This window comes from Nansenia antarctica, assembly GCF_963989245.1.
Source record: "Nansenia antarctica genome assembly, chromosome: 17".
NCBI lineage: Eukaryota > Metazoa > Chordata > Actinopteri > Argentiniformes > Microstomatidae > Nansenia > Nansenia antarctica.
Genome location: NC_137687.1, coordinates 4778511 through 4800405, shown reverse-complemented (window position 1 = coordinate 4800405; position 21895 = coordinate 4778511). Strand labels below are relative to the sequence as shown.

The following is a 21895-nucleotide window of genomic DNA, read 5'->3' as shown; positions in this document are numbered from 1 at the left end:
TGTCTCTGTACACACATGCAAACACACACACACACACACACACACACACACACACACACAGGAATGCACACACACACACACACACAGGCACATATGCACAGTGTCACGGTTCTAGCCAGAGGGAGGCAGGGATCGCCCGCCCCCCCCCCCAGAGACTAACGTTTCTTGGATGTTCTTGATCCCAACTAATTAGGACCTCTCGTTAAGAGAGGCGTGTTTTCTGTGTTCCTTGTCTTAGCTCGGGAGCGCTTCCGTTATGCTCTAGCCTCTCGAGTCGTTTACTAGGTTGTAGCTTTTGTTCCTCAAGAATTCCTGGTTTTTGTTAGTCTCTAGTGTTTCTTTACTTTATTTCTATAGCGCCCTTCACAGCACGAATACACAGGGTGCTTTACATCAAGAGATTAAAAAACAAAAAAGGGGGAACACCCCAAAGGGACAACATAAACAGAACATAAACAGGAACATAACATGGCTATAGGTGACTACCGGCCTGTCTAAACAGGTGAGTCTTTAATTGGCGTTTAAAAATGAGTTCTGCGGGAGCGGCTCTCAGGTCAGGGGGGAGGGCGTTCCAGAGTCTTGGGGCCGTCACCTCAAACACTCTGTCCCCTTTCGTTTTTAGTCTGGTCCTGGTCGGATGACCTCAGTGGCCCGGCTGGATGAGTAGGGGAACCCAACATGGACCAGCCATCAGCGGAGATGGACCAGATCAGGACGATAGCCTCCCACCCAAGGAGTCATTCTGGGGCAACTTCAAGAACAACTCTCCTAAATGACCCTCTGGGCACTTACCCACTCGGTCGAGCAGCACCATGCCACCGGTCCCGGACTGATCACTGCCCAAGCCTCAGTCAGCGCCCAGTGCATCAATCATCAGAGGAGAACCCCAGTGAAACCAGACCCTCAACGGTATGACACTGACCAGGCCAAGGTCACCTACATCATCTGCCTCTCCATCCTGTAGCTCCGTCTCTGCTTTCACCTCCGAGCTGAAGCAGCGAGAACATTATTTAGCCAGGGGTCCAGGGTCAGTGGCTGACTTGGCCTTAATCACCACGTCAAGTCACCGTGGTCTGTCTGTCGCTATCAAAGATGAACCGGCTTCTCATTGATCTTTGATCTGGGAGGAGACCTCAAGCCTCTAAATCACAATCAGGGTTGACAGGGTTGCATCTGTGAGCAAGTGAGACAACGCCACCTCGACACAGACCCAGTCTTCCAGTTTCCCAATCCTCCCGAGCTTACCAAGCCAGTCTCCTGGATTCCCGAGCACACCAAGTCCAATGAGGAGCCCACGCAGCTGGGCCGCTCACTTGAGCCCACAGGAAGGAGACCGGCGCATGTTTGAAGGCTGCTGCACACTACTGCGGAGGGCTCAGCCATTTCCGTTTCTCAACGTGCCCAGAGCTGCCGGGAAGACACTGACAATTATTTGTGCCATACAAATAATGTTTATTATTAAAGGGTGATTGATTCTGAGATGGCCACGTACATTTTAAGTGTTTCCATGTTTGGCCTTCTTCACGCAAATCTTGCACACAGCCTCATCGAGATTTGCTGGCTCTCCCTTGTTATTCAATCAGAACTCAAACTGCTTCTTCCAAATGGTAGCAGTTGCTTCTTTTAGGGACTAACTGGCTTGCACTCGCCATCTGTTTTACTAATTCTCCCTTTTGAGGAGAAGCTGTCACATAACACACGATTATGATTGCTTCTAAATAGTTTGTATTTTTTGACAGGTTATCTCGAGTCTCTCTCGAGTCTTCTCTAGTTTATATCTTTTGTTCCTCTGTCTCGAGTACTATTCTTGCTTTTTGTTAGTCTCTAGTGTTTCATTTGTATGTTCCAGTGGATTATCAGTTAAGTGGCCTATTTGCCTTTCGACTGCATTCGCTCGTCTGGTCTCCCCTCTGCTCCTGGGTCCTACTACACCAGACAACCTTACACATAGAGGGCATAAACGGCATGTGAAGTAAGCACACACACAAACACAGAGGTTAGTTCTGATGCACAAAGAGCCACACACCCAGGCTGATGCAGATAAGATAAAAGGCAGACTAACTCTGTGGGGCAATTGGATTTTCAGCAAGTACCTCTGAATGTCAAGCTCAGAATGGAGGGAAGATAACATGTCCTGTAAGGACTGGATGGAAGAGAGGGAGAGAGAGAGAAAGCAACAGATGGGGAGAGGGATATGGAGAGATTGAGGGAAGGGGAGGGAAAGATGGTCATCAGACAAATCAAAAAGTCAATCGAAACAGCAATATGACCAGAACAGGTCTCAGCCCCCAAAAAAGAAATGACTTTGTGTGCCGCTATGTGTGAAATAATCTGAAACCATCTGAGAGAGATGATACTCTCTACTATATACAGCCTACTGTGTCTACTACTCTGATCTATCAAAAGTAATGACAATTGAAATGAATATTATCAACTCATTGACAACATACAACACTGGCATATTATAATAATATAATTGTTCATTACTGTGTTAGACCTACCACTTATATTCTTGTCATTACCATTGCTGTTATAAATATTTGGTTTATAAATCATGATGGTTTTCGTTATGTTTGCTGAGTCGTTCAGCGTCACCTTCAGAGAGCCTCCGTGGCGTGACCTCTGACCTGACGCTGCAAACCTGCTGAGGAAGCACGGGGAGCTGACTTATCAAATATATGGGTAGAAATACACCTTAACAACGTTTGCACGACCTACCATGTGATGGTAACCCATCACCTTTCAACAACACAGAGGGTCAGGAAAAGTTGACGTGTCAACCGAGACCAGAGGCGTGCCGAGACATTCAATCCGAATGTTCATTATTTATGATGAGTACTTCCAATTTTGTTGAAATGGATAGCCGTCAAGCATTATAAAAGTACCAGGTTAATTTGGATGACCTGTAGGTGTTTTAGAGACAGTGTTAGGCTATATGACTAAAATGGTGAAAGATACCAGAGGCATCCTTCCTATGTCCCTTTATTACTATGTGGCAATTGAGACCTATAGTCTCTCTCTCTGCAGGGCGTGTAGTAATTAAGCTTATACATCCGCCACCAGCCGAGCGCTGACAAATGATGATGTGTATCTGTCTTATCTGCCTTTTTGTCACCCCTCTATCACAAAAACCCACTTCCTGTTCCACCTAACCACTTCCTTTTACAGGCTGCAGATGTCGAAACCACAAGTGAACCCCTGATTACAACCCATAAACCACGATAAATCTGCTCTTAGACACATCGACCGGGTCATTGATGGAAGAAGACTCCTAAATTCCAACACATCACTCTGTGTGGTGTAGTTATGACAGCCAGGAGGGACCGTAAGTGGTTCTATTCGGTTGTTAAGTCTGACGTCAAACGTGACGTTTAGCAATTTCCGGGTCCAAACCAGAAATTCCAGAGTACCAGTGTACTACAGCGGTAGAATGACAGTTCAATCGTTTTTTAGACTCGGATCTATTCATACAACTAGGGACACAGCACTTTCCCGTTTTCCACATATTGTCAGGGTCTTTGAGCCTCGGAAAAGCGCTATATAAATATAATGAATTATTATTATTACTGAGGCATTTCGAAGAGAGCGCCTCAGCCAACTTTGGACTCGGAAACACGTCACGACTTAACAACCGAATTATTTCAGCACTGAGTCTTAAAAACTGCACAGACTGACTGACTTGATTCGTGTAAACCTGGCTGTGACACAGATGTAGGCCTACTCTGTACAATTATGTACTAGTCAAAACACATCTTTTCTCCCTGGCCTTTGACCTGAGGTGAGCCTGCCTTCCCGACACTGCACTCTTTGCACTTTTATTTGTTCTGCACCTTGCTGCTTTTAGTGTATTTTTCTATTTGATCAGTTTTCTTTAATCTGTAGGCCTATGTTATCTCTTTTATCTTGTTTTTCTCTTTATATTTTATCTGTTAAGCACTTTGGGCGGCTCTTGTCGTTGTAAATTCTGTGCTATATAAATAAACGTTACTTACTTACTTATGTTCTATTTTGGGTATTATAATCCAATGTGACAAATATTCAATGAAGCCAATAACAATGTGATTACAAACACTTTAGGAGGTGACACAAAAGACAATAGAAATACTTTGAATTTATTGTATTTGTAATGTTTTTTATGTAAAGCACTATGAGTTTGCATTTGGTTGTATATGAATATGTGCTATAGCCTGTAAATAAATGTGCCTTGTCTTGCCATGCGTACAGAGCATTGAATACAGTTTTCACCTGACATTAAAGCCATTCCAGATGAATGAATCCTGAGTCATCTGAACGGGCGTCCATGCGTGCCTTTGAGATGCAGCCTCTCCATTGTTCTGTTTCATAACAGATGTGGTCTTCCCAGGGTACGTCTGCTGGGCACCCGCTCCCATAAAGGTGTTTGATGTTTTGTGTTGTTACTCTCTATATCAGCAGACATCTTTTCAAAAGGGCTTTCATATTTTAGTCTTGTTTTAAGCCAGATATCGCAATATCTTACTGTAGTATTTGATATACATGTTTATATTTGTGTTGGGCTCCTTATTTGCCTGTGTGTACAGTACAGTGTGTGTGTGTATGTGTGTGTGTGTGTGTGTGTGTGTATGTGTGTGTGTGTGTGTGTGTGTGTGTGTGTGTGTGTGTGTGTGTGTGTGTGCACTCCAGCAGGCCTGGGGATTCTAAGTCAGTTCGTTGTTCCAGGAAACTGACCTGGAACCAGGACATCCTAGTGACATGAACGGAACACTGGTCTGACATCTGCTGTCACCAAAGGTAAAAAGTGAGGGGATGTTCAGTCGTGCGTGTGGGTGTTTTTAATCTGTCTTTCAGTGCCTGAAACTCAAACAATCGTGGCAAAAAAGAAAAATTCCCCAGGAAGTGGAACATCTGCTTCATTTGAGTAACACTGATGTCAAATGCCTGAATTCACACGAACGTAGTGTATGAGATGTTTGTTCCACAAAATACGATAGATATTGAAACCAGCCTAAAACTAACCATCCTTAGTGACATGGGCAACATTGTCTAAACACCCATTTTTTTCGACACGTGTCATAGCGTTGTCACATGCAGTACTTCACTCTATAATCTTCGGTGTCATGCCTTCTGACAGACAGACAGAAGTGTGGAGCCGAGACGTAGCGATTAAACTCAATGATGATAGTTAAAGAAAATAATCACCACCTCCATCAGCGACCTGCTGTGGCAGATATAGAAGAACAATTTTTAGATACAGAAATGCCTACAGGGCTTCTCCGTGCCAACATATCTATAGCTAACTCAATCCACTTTGCAGGTAATTACACTAACGAACGCTATATTTTCATACATTTAAGTTTTCCTGTTCTTAACTTCCTGACATTAAAGAAATCAGGACTTCAGAAAGGAGGCAAAGGCAAATTGTGGTTTTGCGCAAAGTGCACATACTGGGTGATGTAAGCAAAGTAGCAAGCTTCAAGCATTCACTTGAAATGCTCATTTAGCAGAGTCCCTGAGGAGAGGAGGACTAGAGAGGAGAGGAGATAGGACTCTCCATCCCAGAGACCCGTGTAATTAACTCCCACTGATCTGTATGACTGTCACACAGCCAACCCACACACCCAATCTGGAGCCATTTAACTCTATACCACCTGAGGGGAGAGTCTGTTTACTGTGAATAGCACTTCTACATTACCCAGTGAACCGAGGCCAAATAGTTTGTGAAACCTGTTAAACTACAGTACATAATGCTAAGACCTATGGGGGGAAGGGACACAAAACACGGCACCCCATGGTTAACTCCCCTAAACCACTCTGGTTAGAAGCCCAGACAACCTCAGTGAGCCATGGTCCATTTGTGGTCAAAGAAGCGGTCAGTATCCTGACTGTCTCTTCTGTGGTCCCCTCCTCCATGATCTTTTGTATCCTCCAGCGTTAATAACATTACACCAGAATCCCCCCTGTCATCCATTCCCATTCATTACCACAGACCCCCCCCTCCTTCTCTCTAACCCCTCCCCACAACATTCCATCTCTAATCCCCCCTCCCCTCCCCCCTCCCCCCCATCAAAATCCTCAGATGACCTTTCAGACTGGCTAGCCACATTGTTAATTGGTTCGTCAACAGGAGTCGACTTTACAGTGTCAACAATCAAAGCAGGTCATGCGTTATATATGGAGATGTGTTGTCATGGAGACTGCGCTGTGGTGTGGTATATCATATACCTATTCCCCCCGTTACTATACCGCTACTCGTGACGTTAGAATTATAAGGTTCTTAAGGATTTTTGTCAAAATTTAGTTTTTTACATAATCTGATCCATTAGGTGTTTATTAATGCCTGCGTGGTATTATTTTGAAAAATGTTGACATTTTTGAGTTAGTAATTCATAAAATACAAAGGTTCCATCTCACAAAACATAATGGAATGTAAAAACTTTGAAGCTCAATATCTCTGAACTACCCTAAACGGAGATAGAACCTTAGAATTCTAAGCTCACGATATGGAGATGTGTTTCATGGAGACTGTGCTGTGGTATATCATATAGGCTACCTATTCCCCCGTTACTATACCGCTACTAGCATTATAACATGATCACCACAGAGAGGCCTGAAGATACACACACACATACACAGTACACATTCATTGTGTCAACGAGAATCAACACACAGTACAGTAGTCTCTCTATTTCCTATGACACTCGATCCTTCTATTTTACGAGGACACTAGATCCCCTCCGTGACAGTCGTGAGGCTCTGCGAAGGGACATACACACAGTTAGGTTAGCTGTGGTAGGTATCCCCTGACCAGAGAGAGACCATAATGAGAGGGTAAGTAAGACCGTAGGAAGACAACAAGACAATAACAGGTCTGTTGACCGTCCAGCCAGAAGGTGTAGACAGACAGACAGACAGACCATAATCTGTTCTCTCACTTATGACATTTCGCACAATTGGTTGTTACCAATCCAATCTGATTAAATCCACTCATGCGTACCTACGTTCAACACAGAAATAGATATGTGTGCCTGCCTGACTGAGAGAGGTTCGAAAAGTCATCAGAGCATGGACACGACACACATTCAAAAAACAAAGAAAGTTGGCCAGCAAACGTCAGTAGCTTCTGTAACCAGTTAGCGAAGTTCACAAGTTCGCTCGTCGCCGAATATGTGCGAATTCCATGCCCTTCGGCACTGTCCTTTAGATTAGAAGACAAACTACCCGACCAACCGACAAACCAAGCATCTAGAAACACAGGTCCAGACCGACTATAACCAACTACACCAAAAAAAAACACTAACCTAGACAGACTAGACTAGACAGATGTGTCCCTAACCCTTGTGTACCCAAACACTATTACAATCCTGTCCATAAACAATGCTGTAGAAGGAGAGACAAACTCCTAACAAACTCCCACATAGAGGGATGGTATTTACCACGGGGGTTATCAGCGGCCCAGCGAGTAGTATCTCCCTCCTGCAGCGATTTCCATGTCAGAGTGGAAACTCCCTGCTCTGTTGAATCCAGAGGGCTGCTGCTGGGTTCCTGCTGTGTTATTCCAGCCCCTCGTCTCTCCTCTTCTCTTCCCTGCTCTGTCCTGTTCTGTTCTGTTCTTCTCCCCCCGAGCGGATGCCTCCCCTCCACAGCCCATGGACTAACTCACATGGACCTACGATCACCACCAGGCTGTCAGGGGAGACTGGTGTGTGTGTGTGTGTGTGTGTGTGTGTGTGTGTGTGTGTGTGTGTGTGTGTGTGTGTGTGCGCGTGTGTGTGTGTGTGTGTGTGTGTGCGTGTGTGTGTGTGTGTGTGTGTGTGTGTGTGCGCGCGCGTGTGTGTGTGTGTGTGTGTGTAGATTCTGCCAAACTAAATAAGCACACACGACATAGACACTACTCTAATTCAAAACTTTTTTGTGTGACTTTGAGTCATGTAGCTAAGACAAAGGTAGATTTTTATCATGGTGCATGGGGGGGATATATCTATGTGTGCCAATCGATTACCAAAAAGAAGCAGTGTGTGTGTGACAGACCATGAATAGCTCCAAAAAGTCCCCAATCTCCATTTCATAATAAACGGCTTCCATCTCATAGCAACAGGTCTTCGGGGGATGCAGGGGATTAAATGAGAAGAGGAATGATCTAAAAACACACAAAGGAACATTCCCGTGGTCCTATTTTGTGACAGCGTGCTGTCGTGCGACTAAAGGGTTTCTTAAACAATCAACAGTTGAAGTCTACAGGTCTGGGCCTTCCCATGTCTTGAAAATCATTTACCAGTCTTGCACATCATTTCTACATACCCATACACACACACCCACACACACACACACACACACACACACACACACACATGCAGAAATATTTGCTGACATCAACGTATGTCATGTCCAGACACGCTCTATAATATCTAAACATGAATCACTCTTGAGAAACATTAAACACACTTGATGCTCCCAATGTTCCTGTAACAACCATTGAACTGGTGGTAAACACAGACAGACAGACAGACAGACAGCCTACAGTGCACACATATGCCCATGTCGGCATGGGTTCGAATCCGGCCCCATGCCCTGCTGACATGCCCTCTCCCTCCCTTCTTCTCCTACTTTCCTGTCTGTCTTCACTGTCTGTCCAATAAAATGAAAAATACGAGTGGGACTGCCACACTCAGAAAAAAAAAAGAAAAAAAAGAAAAGGGGGTGAGTGAGTGAGTGAGGGGTCCCAGAGACACATTGAACCCAGTCACATGGGCTGTCTGACACATCCTCACATCAACCTGAATACTCCAGAGAGAGTATCCAACCGTATATAAAAATGAAAAAAAAACTCCAGATCTAATTGGAGCTTCTCGGGGGTGTACAGTGTTTCTGAGAATGTGAGGATGTGTGTGTGTGTGGCTGTGTGTCTGAGCCTGCGAGGATGTGTGTGTGTGTGTGTGTGTGTGTGTGTGGCTGTGTGTGTGGCTGTGTGTCTGAGCCTGTGAGGATGTGTGTGTGTGTGTGTGTGTGGCTGTGAGGATGTGTGTGTGAGGATGTGTGTGTGTGTGTGTGTGTGGCTGTGTGTCTGAGCTTGCGAGGATGTGTGTGTGTGTGTGTGTGTGTGTGTGTGTGTGTCTGAGCCTGGGGGATAGGACAAAGAAAGCCTTGATCTCCCCTTAGGCCAGGAGAGCTGTATCCTCTCTCAGGTTAAACACACACACACACACACACACACACACACACACACAATTGCTGTATCATGTAATATCTAATGAATTACTAATTAGGCCTACTACTCCACTTGCCTACAGCATTGTACGTTACTGGCATTACATGATCGCCCACATTCTCTCGTAATTAAACATAAATAGCTAGATGTATTAGATGTATTATATTTTGGAGTTAGTTAGTAACACCTGCAGGCCACTGATACCCAAAGTGAACATGCTTAGTCGTATCTAATGAACGGCCCACAAGGACAAGTCACTCTTCAGCCCAGGGGACAAAGGAGAGAGAGCGAGGTGTGTGAGTATGTAATGTCTCTCTCTCTCTCTCTCTCTCTCGCCTATCTCTCTATTACTCTCAACAAGTGTGCTAAGTGTTGCACACACCATTGACGCTCACTGTTGACCTGTCTTTGACCTGCACTCTAAGGTACGCTACCAGATACTACACTCTCGACTCTACTCCACCCAGCATCACTACTCAGCCAGCATCACCAACATCACTCAGTCATTCACCCATGTGAGATTGTGAAACAAATATACACTCACCAAACACTTTATTAGGAACATACAACACAACATACTAATACTGGTTGGGGCCTCCTCCCTTTGCTTTCAAAACTGCCTTAATTCTTTGTGGCATTGATTCCACAAGATGTTGGAAACATTCCCTTCCTTTTTCATGGAGATTCTGGTCCATGATGACATGATCACATCACACAATTCCTGCAGATTTTTCAGGTACACTTTCAAGCTGTAGAATCTCCCGATCTACCACATCCCAAAGGTGTTCTATTGGATTCATATCCGGTGACTGGGAAGGCCACTGAAGAACACTTAACTCATTGTCATGTTCATGAAACCAGTTTGAGATTACTTTTGCTTTGAATCAGAATCAGAATAGTTTGTATTAGGCCTACATCAATGTACGGATACCAAGAGTCAAATTCTTGGGTTCAGGTTCATTAGACAATAGCCGTGTTTCCATAAAGCAGTTTTATGCACATTTTGAAGTATATCACATTATTAAAGACCCCAGCCACCCAACTCGGAAATTGTTTGAACTACTGCTGCCATAAAATGTTTTACTCCTAATAAAGTGCTCAGTGAGTGTATACTCAAGCACAGAGTGTGAACAAATCATATTGACAGTAGAAAGGCTTAGGGCCCTTATCTTGTAGAGAGAGCGTTGGCTAACTTGTTTCTGCAGTCAATCAAAATGAGATGCTGCGATCACACCTTTGACAAATCGTGAGCTTAGAATTATAGAATTTGAATTTTGACAAAAATGGAGATAGAACCTTATAATTCTAACGTCACAAAATCATAATTGTGCAGCATGGACTTGAGAGTTGATAATAAGATGATTTATGACATGCACTGAATGACTCAGGGCAGTTTGTAGAACAGGAATGAGTACAGCACCCTGTATATGTAGCTTTTAAAAACATAACAAATCATGTCACATAGCCTAAAGTCTGACGTTGGATCAAATACAGCCGTTTATCACTGGCGGTGAGGTAAACCACTGGCACCCAAAATACAGTACCGGTACTTTTTTTTTTTCACGTTTCCAGGTGCTCCTCCACTCCTTCTCTCCTAAGAAAGGAATGTTCAAACCCACGAATGAGTGCAGGGGTTCAAGGTGGGTTTGGATCAGTGGTACCAGATGCTCACTGTTGGGCTTTGTCAGAGGGTGAAGTCATTCTGCGTGCCTTTCTCTCTCACTCAGCTTTTGAAGTCAGGCGCATTTGCTGCATACCTTTGGCCCAAGGTGAAGTCCAGATGTTAGGTTGCATGCGAAAGCTTGCTATGCAGGGAGGGGGGTGGGGGTAGGTAGGGGGGGAGACACCCCAAACTCCTCTGCTGTTCTCACTGCTAGCTCTAGAGGTCAGGTAGCTGTGAATCTCATCAGGTCTACAACACTGACAGACAGGGCAGGAATCAATTAACTAACTAGGCTCTATCAGTCAATGAACTTATGACTGATCTAGCAGGATGAGTAAGAGGGCAGACTACGATTGGTTGTTGTCTTTCTTTACCAATTATAATGTTGGTCCTATTGGACTTTGTGTTACTCTAATTAACACAAAACATGTCACTTCGGCTCCAACAACATCACTACTCCTTTATCATATCACAAACGATGCCACAATATCTAATAGTGTATCATGACATTGCAGCAGCAATAAACATAGCATTTTATCCTAAAGAATATGGTGAATAGGTATTAGGCAATATCACAGTGTTTTTATTGGACAGATAGGAAAGTAGAAGAAGAAGGGAGAGAGGATATGTCAGCAGGGCATGGAGCCGGATTCGAACCCATGCCGACATGGGCCTATGTATGCACTGTAGACAGCGGTGCTAGACCACTGGACCACCCCAGGGACACACAGTGTTTTGAAGTTGAATAATACAAATTCAAAATAAAAAGTCTAGATTTGCCAATACATTGAGCAAACTTAAAGAAGAGGGGCAACGTTTTGTTTCAAATAATATACTGTACTGCAAGTTGTCACCATCTCCCAATGGATATTTTGTTGATAGACCAAAAGCTTAATATTCAAACCCATTTGTTCATTCTGGCTCTGAATATGGATCCCTACACGCTGCTCTGAGAGGAAAAACGCTGAACAACGTTCCTCTGGAGAGATCCTGCAGGTTACGCATGGCCTGCTGTTCTGACAAAATGGCCTTAATTGTAACCACAGGAATGTGTAGGTTTAAGGTTAAATATGGCCTGTTATGGCCTAAATATGCCCCTCTCATTCAGCCACAGTGAATCAGCGATTGTGACAAAACGAAGACAAAAACATCAGAACCTGTCAAAGAACAATGAACTAGGCCTACAGTAACTAAATGGAAGACTTGTGTCGTAAACTAAAGCCTCAGCAGCAAACAGAGCTGTCTCATACCCTGTCTCGAACCCTGCACTGGCTCACAGAGATCAGACACGATTAGCTAGATGTATGGCTCAGACAGACCTGGCCTGTGTAAAGTTGGGGGTGTCTGGGGGCGTCGTTATCACGACCGATCAGAGGAGCTGAGCCGAGCAGGACGTCTGTCAGACACGCTTAACCTCCTTTCCATTCGTCTGTTCCCCCCTCCTGTCCCTCAGGATTAGGGTTAGGGTTAGGGCCGGGGTGCGCCACTCTATGGGTCACTTGTCCCCTCAGTGGGGGGGGATGGGGGGGCTTGCCTTGCACCCCTAAACCCCAACCCCCTAAACCCCCCCAACAACCCCTCGGGCTGGCAGGTCAACACATGCCTGTCGTTAACCCTAGCGTTAGCCTCTCCGAGGGGCCTGAGGCCGTCATTTGTTTTAGAGCTACTCGCTAAGCGTCAGTTGAAGGAGAGGAGGGATGGCAGAGGCCATTAAAGAGCCCAGCTCCTGGGCCCGGGCGGCTGGCGAGAGAGGGTCTGATTAAAAACAGATGTTCAGCCTCTCTCCTGTTACTACACAGGATCTGATTGTGTGACTCCAGACACAAGAGGCACAAAGAGCCGTGACAAAGTGGTGCTTTATGAAAATAGGCTCCTTCGGTGGAGGTTTTGGGAGATAAGTGTATGTTGTTACCGTCCCTCTTTTGAAAACAAACACACAGGCTTTCAGCAGTCCGGTACGGTACGCACAATTGAGTCACACAACTTTACTCGATGTTTTCTAAAAATGTCAATGGTAGCGTAAGTAGCAGAACACAGACATTGTCTGAAATGGCAAAGTAAAACCTGAAGAAAAGCACGTACCCTATCGAACAGTGGCAAATAGTGAGAGAATCAAACCTTTTATCTTGTTGTGTTCAGGTTGGGAGTTAAACTAAGAAACGTGAAGTCAGCACTTCTCTCTTTCCGTGGAAGATCTCAAATTCCTTCCAGAGTTGATTATCCCTGTGCCACTGTTATCTAGCTGACCTTGGTGGGGAAGAATAACAGTGTAGCGCAGCCAAGAGCCTGGGAAGAGAGGTATGCGAGGGTTCGGCCAAATGTTGCAACACTGTGAATAAAGACTTTCACAAGTCTCCGAGAGTGGGGGAGGATACGAAATACTACCTTAATAATACCTTTCAATTAGCTTCATGTAGAAATAATAAGAAATACTACCTTAATACCTTTCAATTAGCTTCATGTAGAAATAATATAATAACGGGGACATTATCAATAATTCTGAATAAGAGGCATGAAACGAACCATAGGCCTTAACAGAATGTGTTGTAAAACCCATGGCACATTTATACAGTATAATGTTGAGAATTTAACTGTAAGATATAACACATTTCGTTTTATTAATTACCGTAGCTACCTCTGAATATTTTTTTTTAATGTGCAACAGTAGTACAATACCATGACCATGTCATGTAAGTCTACCTGTTGACACCCCAGAGATCATCTAGAATTGATCAGATTAGATTAGATAGGCCTACAACTTGATTGTCCATCCCAAGGATCGAAATGTGTGTTTGGCATCACCAGCCACATATGCCGCTTTTCCACTACAGGGCCGACCCGGGTTCTTTTGCCTTTCTCCATTGCCAACCGAACCGACCCGTTTAACTACCCTTCTGGACTAGGAACAACTGGAGCGAAAGGTACTTTTTTGCCAGGCTGCGTGTGACGTGTGACGCTGCACACCGTTGATTGGTCAATGGAAATCGTCATCCCATGTTCATAGACTTCATCGCTAACCGCCATTTTTAAATACCACGACAGATTTCGCTCTTGGAAAACTTCACTTACTGTTTCTGTAATAACTTATTAATAAAGATTTGGAAATGTATGGATATAAGGAGCCCATCTTTAGAGCCATCTCTGAACACACAGTCCATACGGGATCATACAGAGGGATCACCATCATATTGTGTCCACAGTGCAACCACCACGTCTGTGTGTCGCTTCCCTCAAAGGCCAGTCGTGGTCTCTAGGTTAGGAGGGCGTAAAGCCGCCTTGCTGTAGCCCACAGCTGCAGACAGCTGTCCTAACATGGCGGCTGTAATCCCTCACACCGAGGGGGCCGGGCCAGACCAGACCAGGCCAGCCGTGGCCGTGTCCCAGTTCAGCTCTGTCATGCTCAGGGAGGGGGAGGGGGAGGGGCAGGCGTGGGAGGGGTGGGGGGGGTCGGTGTGATCGGTCAAGCGTCGCTCGAGTGCGTTGCTCATCAAACACCCGCTGCTGGAAGGCCTTTACAGACCTGATGAGGAGAGGGAGGAAATTAAACCGCTTGGGTTTTGTTAAGGGTTTAGGGATCAGAGAGAGAGAGAGAGAGAGATAGAGAGAGCAATAGACTGGGGGGTGGTATGGTGGAAATTGTATAAGAGTGAGTCATTCAGCACTGGAGGGGGGGCCGGGCAGGGGGGGGGGCATCCACTTTCACAGAGTGTGTTTAGGAGATATCATCTTGCCAACCTCCATTTAACCTTGAAAAATTGTCTCAAAGCGACAGAGAGTGACTTTTTTTTTTGTCACTTCTGTATCACGCTCTGTCGCCACTGAAGTTGCTCTTCTTGTTTGGTTGGTGCTGCCAGGAGGACTCAGGACTGGATCAAAACAGTAGCTAGCGTGGGACAGGAAGAATGGACTTGGTGGTTTTTCCCCTCTTCTCCAAACATTCACAATCTGTGCTAGATTCTTTTATTTTTTTGGAGTGGGGCAGTCCCACTTTTATATATACTGTATATATGTTACAGTACATGTGGGAATACGGTACATGTGGGAAAACTAGGGTTAGGGTTAGGTGCTAGGGTGACTTGGTACATGCTGGCATGTCTAACCCTAACCCTAACCTTAACCCTAACCCTAACCCTACCCCTAACCCTAACCCTAACCCTAACCGTAGCACCCTAGTACCTAACCCTAGTATTCCCACATGTACCGTAACATATACGTATATTTTTTATTTTATTTTATTGGAAAGAGATAGTGAAGATGGACAGGAAAGTAGGGAGGAGAGTGTATGTCAGCAGGGCATGGGCCAGATTCAAACCCATGCCGACATGGGCATAATGTGTGCACTGTAGGCCGTGGGGTTATCACTGGACCACCCCAGGCACTGTGCTACTTTTAATAAACAACAGTAATAGAGGCAGAAGTGACGGTGAATGATATACTGTCATTTATTATGGGGGATTCCACTGATATAATCAAAGGGTGAGTAATAGTAAAATCAGCTACCCTGGCCTAAACTTGTTGTGTGTGATCCTCCAGATCCATAGATCCATGCATCTTAAGTGCTTGTATCTTAAGCATCCAACTTTCTGACAAACTATCTTGTCCGATCTTCCATAACAACCATAAGGGTCATGTTCCTTGCAAGCAAGCATCAAATTACATTTGCATAATTTTGCATAATGTTGATCTCCATGGGGGGAAAACTGTTTGTGAGAAGCGACGCCAAACTAATACCAAAGTCCAATACAGTACAGCACAAATGACCCATGACCCTGGAATGACCCACAAACAGTGTCTGGAAGATTGAATCATTCACACACACTGCACAGCAACTCAGTAAGACGAATCAGTGTCATTACATGTTTATATGGTGGGTAGTGGTGGTCTAGTGGATAGTGAGTTGGACTTGTGATCGGAAGGTTGTGAGTTCAAATCCCGCCTGAAACCACACCACTACTAGTGTGCCCTTGAGCAAGGCACTTAGCCCTCAGTTACTCCAGGGGGAATGTCCCTGTAATTCGTAATTGTAAATCGCTTTGGATTAAAAGCGTCTGCTAAATGGCTAAATTAAAATTAATTATTATATGCCTACATTGTAGGTAAACAACTATGTTTAGGACCTTTTACAGTTGAGGGAGAGTCGTCTCAACAAAACTGATAAAAGCCTATACCAAGACAACTTCATCAATGAATCTGTGAATCATCTTGTCATTTTTATTTTCTTACTTTGCTGCTCTTGCTGTATTTTTAAATAATGTAGGCCTATGTAAAGCACTTTGAATTGCCCCTGTTGTATGAAATGTGCTCTACATATAAACTTGCCTTGCCTTGTGTTGGACTAAAAACGAACCCACTACATTTGTTGACCTCTCAAAACTAGTCTATTGAAGTTTTCTCCTGGCCATAGACTATTTTCAAGGTAAGGAACCCCCTGACCATGAAAAATGAAAAATATTGCACCAACCCTGAAAAATATTGCACCAGCGCTCACGCTCAACACACACACACACACACACACACACACACACACACACACACACACACACACACACAGAAACAGAGACACATACACACACACACACACACACACACACACGCACGCACGCACGCACGCACGCACACACACACACACACACACACACACACACACACACACACACACGCACACGCACACAACATCAACAATGAAAAACTAAACTAACCCTAAATTAAACATACCGTGATAACACAAGTTAATGTAATGCAACATACACAGGTAATGTGAAAAATAATTTGATCTCACTTTTGCAAACAAAAAAAACAAAAAGCCAGAACTTTTTCAGCACCTGATAGCCCACCACACGCTCTACTGTCCCACGACAACTTGTTGCTCTAGTGACGATCTATACCATAAGTACTACTATATTACTACCATATTTGCCAAACTAGTGCATGCAAATCCATTGCATTCTCAATAATCCCTACGTGTTGATAAGCGTGATCCAAAATGTTGCATGATCCAAAATGCATGCGAAAGAGTTCAGAAGACTAACACTAACAGTATGAAAGAAAGAAAACAATAGTCTACCTTTGTCCAAACTGTGCGTCAAATACGGCGATACGAAGCGTGTTCTATCGAAAGGTGATTGGTCATTTGTATTCCAATGCAGAATAATTCACAACGAAAGAACAGCATGTCTGCATGGAACTATCCTCTGTTCTTCCATGCCTTGGCTGAGCTCGCTCTCTCTCCTGCATTAACACACAGGCTCGCTCTCTCTCCTGCATTAACATAGGGCTCGCGCACTCCGGCTCCAACAGGCACCTACATGTAAACTGAGCCCCTCGAGCGGTGACATCATCAGTCTCCATGGCAACTTAACTAAACTCCACCCAGCATATAGCTGAACTTACCTGTCTGACTACCTACCTACCAATATCTCACTCACAACAATGTTGTTGTTTTAATGCAACGACAGAAGCTGAGTTAAGTTGCACTTGTTGGAGGATACACGTTGTGCAACTGGGATATTGAATGAATGAATGAATGAAAGCTTTATTTCGAACATTAGTTATAACAACAAAAAACAACAACAAAAACACTATTTACTTAACATGTCCGAAAAGGAGTAGGAAGAAGCATAAGCTTATTTAATCCTACCCCTTCTCCAATACTCAGAGATTAATAATTAATAATCTACAGTTAACTTCAACATTTATATAATGTTTTTTTTATTAAATCAAATTTATTTACGTATTTACATATTTACCAACAGTAGAAAACGGATAATGTAAATAAACAAATAATCTGTGAAAACACCTGATGACTATGTTGAAAATATTTGTTGGAAACTATAACATTATGTCAAATCTGGATTTAACCTAATGACCATAGTGATCAAAACAACACCTATTTGTGATTTGCAGAGAGGAAGCTTATGCAGAAAAGAGTCTGTTAATGTCCCTGATCTCCATATGCAAGCACTGCTGCACAGCATGTCTGCATCAGCCAATGAAGTCCCTGCATTTTCAACTAGATTGTTCCCAGATTAGCAGTTTGACACACACACACGCACACGCACGCACGCACACACAGACACACACGCACGCACGCACGCACGCACACACACACACACACACACACACACACACACACACACACACACGCGCACACACACACACACACACACACACACAAACACACACACACACACACACACGCACACACACACACACACACACACACACACATACACACATATACACACACACACACACACACACACACACACACACATACACACATATACACGCGCACACACACACCTCCACTATTCCCCCAGCAGGCATTCATGTCTATTGTTTTGCCTATCAAGCCAAGTGATCACTCCCTTTTGTCTTCTCTGACCTAGCAGACCCATCCACAGGGAAGCCAGGTGAACCAAAGGAGTACCGTACTCCCTCCCCAGTCCCCCTCCCCAGGAGTACTCCCTCCCCAGTCGCCTTGCCCCAAGGCCTCACACCTCAGCAACAACATTCCTTGTTAAATGAAGACTCTCCCCCCAAAACACTATTGAATGCTGTACGAAATAGTCAAGTCAAGTCAGTTCTTTCTTGGTGTGGGAAGAACATCGTGACGTTAGAATTATATGGTTCTATCTCAATTTTTGTCAAAATTGAGTTTTTTACATAATCTGATCCATTAGGTGTTTATTAATGCCTGTGTGATGTTATTTTTAAAATGTTGAAATTTTTTAGTTAGTAATTAATAAAAATACAAAGGTTTCATCTCACAAAACATAATGGAATGTAAAAACTTTGACAATGCTCAATATCTCTGAACTACCCTAAACGGAGATAGAACCTTATCATTCTAAGCTCACGACATTACAAAAATATCCTTTTGTAGCAGCCATTTTAACGAATGACCAGTCGTAGGTATCAGGTATCCGGCAGGGACGTAACATTAGTGAATATCAATCATAAAAGAAACACTGTTAGCTGCTCTAATTCTTACATTTCCGAAACACTCTGTTGGTGATATGTTTCACCACCGAGTGGTGGAAAAAAAACATATTAATATTGGAACACTTGGAGGAGACAGAATGTGACAACCTGATTTATGGAACGGCCTTCCATTTTAACCTTTGGCAAAACAGGGGGGAAACGGTTTTGCAATTGGACTGCCACCTCAACCGAAGAAGAAAAATCAAAACAACATGTAACACCCCAGGTAGAAAGAGTACCGTACTCTCGTTTGTTAATTTATGATTCCGACAAAATAAGTTGATTAAGTAGATAATTATGTTGCTGACATGTCACGCTGGAGGTCAATAAATAAATCCACTAGATTGTAAATGTTTCCCTTGAAGGAGGGTCATACTGGAGCAGATTACAGTTGAAAAGGTTTACGAGGCATATATTATGATGAAAGCCAGATCCACCAGAAAAAAAGTAACCATCCCTCATCAAAAGGGTAGGCGCAATAAGCCATGGCTTCAGCCTACACCTTTTTGGTCCTGGTGTTACGGATTGTGACTGTGTACATTTTTTATATCTGTATTATGAATTGTATAAGTTGAAAAAACCAAAATAAACATTCTCAATCAATCAATCAATCATGCATCCCTTCTCTCCAGAGAATCCCCTAGATTCATTCAACACCCATAGACAAACAAAATCTCTTCAGTTGTGTGATGACGGCTGATCATTGTGATGGCTGATGGCATCGTGATGACGTTGAGTTGATGATGCGTTAGCTCTGGAAGGCTACCCTGATCCCTCAGGTTACTCAAGCCAGGTTACTAAATACAGTAATAGTCCACCAACCTGCTCCATCAGAGGTCCACTGACCTGCTCACGCAGCCTCTCCTGGTGGCCCATGATGGCAGAGGCGTGGTGGGGGTACTTCTGCTTCAGGTGCTCCAGGAAGGCCTCCCTCTTCTTGTCCATGTCGGAGGGCTGCATGGCCAGGATCTCTCGGGAGCTCCGGGGCCCCCCTACCGTGTGCCTGCGGGGGACGGTGCGGCCGGCTTTGGGGTCGGTCCTGCTCAGCGTGCCATTCGGGGCCACCTGTCTGCGGCTCAGCTGCTCCGCGTCCTCCGGCGACGTCACCTTCAGGTTGCTCTTGGTTTGTTCTGAGGAGACAGGAAGGAGGATGTTATTAGTTCAAGTTTATTTCAAACAGCAGACCAAGTACATTGGGATATAACTGATTTCAAAAATTAAAAATAAATTAAAAATCCACATGGTTAAGCTGTCCGAAAGGGAATAGGAGGAAGCAAAGCTTATTTGTCCTATCCCCATTCACACACTACAGTTACAGCAGCGTAGGTTTACAACAGAAACAAACAACAAACAAAAAACAATCAGGCTCAATTTTGTCATTCAAATTCAAATACACACAATACAGAATACAAACTATCATACACTAATTTTAGCAAATGGCATGTCCTGTCTCTTCCATGTTGTATCTAGAAAGGATATAATTCTTATACATTCTTTTAAATTGCAGTTCATTAGTACACCTTTGGAGCTTTTCCTCAAGGCCATTCCACAACACAACTCCGCAGATTGATATACAAAATCTTTTAACATTAGTTTGTGCGTAATGCTGTCTCATGTTAAGTTCTCTTCTAAATGTATAGGGTGAAGGTTGAGGTAATAATAATAATAATAATAATAATAATACATTAGACTTATATAGCGCTTTTCTAGACACTCAAAGACGCTTTACAAACTGAAAAGATCGAGTAGTAAATAATAAAAAGAAACAAAAAGGTAAATAGAAGAAAGTATAGGGGCCTAATTAAGGTAGTGCTGGGGACACATGGGAAGGGGAGGGGGGGAGAGGGTTAACTGGGGAAGGCGAGCTTGAAGAGGTGGGTTTTGAGGGCCTGTTTAAATGTTTGGGAGGGTGTTGTGGCCTGTCTGATGTGGTTGGGGAGGGCGTTCCAGAGGGACGGGGTGGGGTGTAGGTGTACGAAGCCTAACAATGAAATATGAAGGTTGAAGTGCTCTGTGTTTTGGGAAATGCAACAGGCACAAGGAGGTCACCCCTCAGGCAAGACTAACCGAACCAACATGTATTGACATAACCAATACAGACAGAGCAGCGCTCTTGTTTTGTAGTTACTCAGTTACATATCAGACTACCATCTGTGCTAAAAGAGTATCAGTTCAAATGTCGAAGGAGAAGGAAAAAAAGCTGGAGCTCCCGAGCCTTACTGACTGAAATAACGTCCGAAGAATATCAGCATCTGCTAGTATAGAGTTATCCGTCACATATTCATGCTGTTGCTTACAGTATTTCAGTGGAAAAAACTAACATTTTATGTGACAGAAACAATATCGTTGATGAGACATTAAACCAGAGTAGCTGTTCGTTTCTCTCCAGTATTCGGCAAACATTCGATATGTCTGTGAGAGGAGAGACTGCTATCCACAGCATATTATACACAGAGTCTTAGACGATCGTATCCTCACTGAAAACAGAAGTTGCTGACGACTGCATGACTCATAGAGTCAGAGTAAACATACTGTAGCGGGGAAGAGATGTCATCTTTCCATTAGCGCATTAGGATGTTTTAATAGCCTATCCATGGCACCACCATTGGCTTAGAATAACACCATTTTCCAAAAGGGAAGTCCTGTCTTGCTGGGAATCATGAGCTTCAATCCAACATTTAATCATAGAACAACAGAAACCATGTGCCTAATTACCAACACACTTCATCTTGACAGACTTAGAGTTATACACGACGTGAGCAGATGAAAATAACATTGATCCAACCAAAAGCAATCCCATTTCCATACTGTATAAGCTACTGTACTGCGCTCACTAACTGATTTTCACTAAACTGATATATTTCAAGGAACCATGGGGGGGAGAATTAAAAGCAATTGCCTTTATTTCAGACTCTCAACACTCTATTACCCTGTCATTGAATCAATAAGTCCCTTCGGTGCCCACCTTTAACATTATAAATCAATGTGGAAACCGTTTCCACTCAGCGCTGCTTATGTGTTTGTGATGTAAAGGTCTACGGTGGAGGAGACTGGCTATCCCATCC

General features: G+C 43.9%; 1 protein-coding gene across 1 annotated transcript in view; it reads right to left on the bottom strand.

Moving 5' to 3' along the window:
- kiaa1217 (KIAA1217 ortholog) overlaps positions 1-21895 on the bottom strand; it is a gene marked incomplete at both ends in the record, with an annotated part of 117107 nt that overhangs the window by 39825 nt on the left and 55387 nt on the right. The window contains 2 exons of the mRNA XM_080547769.1: positions 2063-2143; positions 19677-19960. Of these exons, the coding sequence (XP_080403895.1) occupies positions 2063-2143; positions 19677-19960 (365 nt within the window). The remainder of the gene's footprint in view (positions 1-2062; positions 2144-19676; positions 19961-21895) is intronic.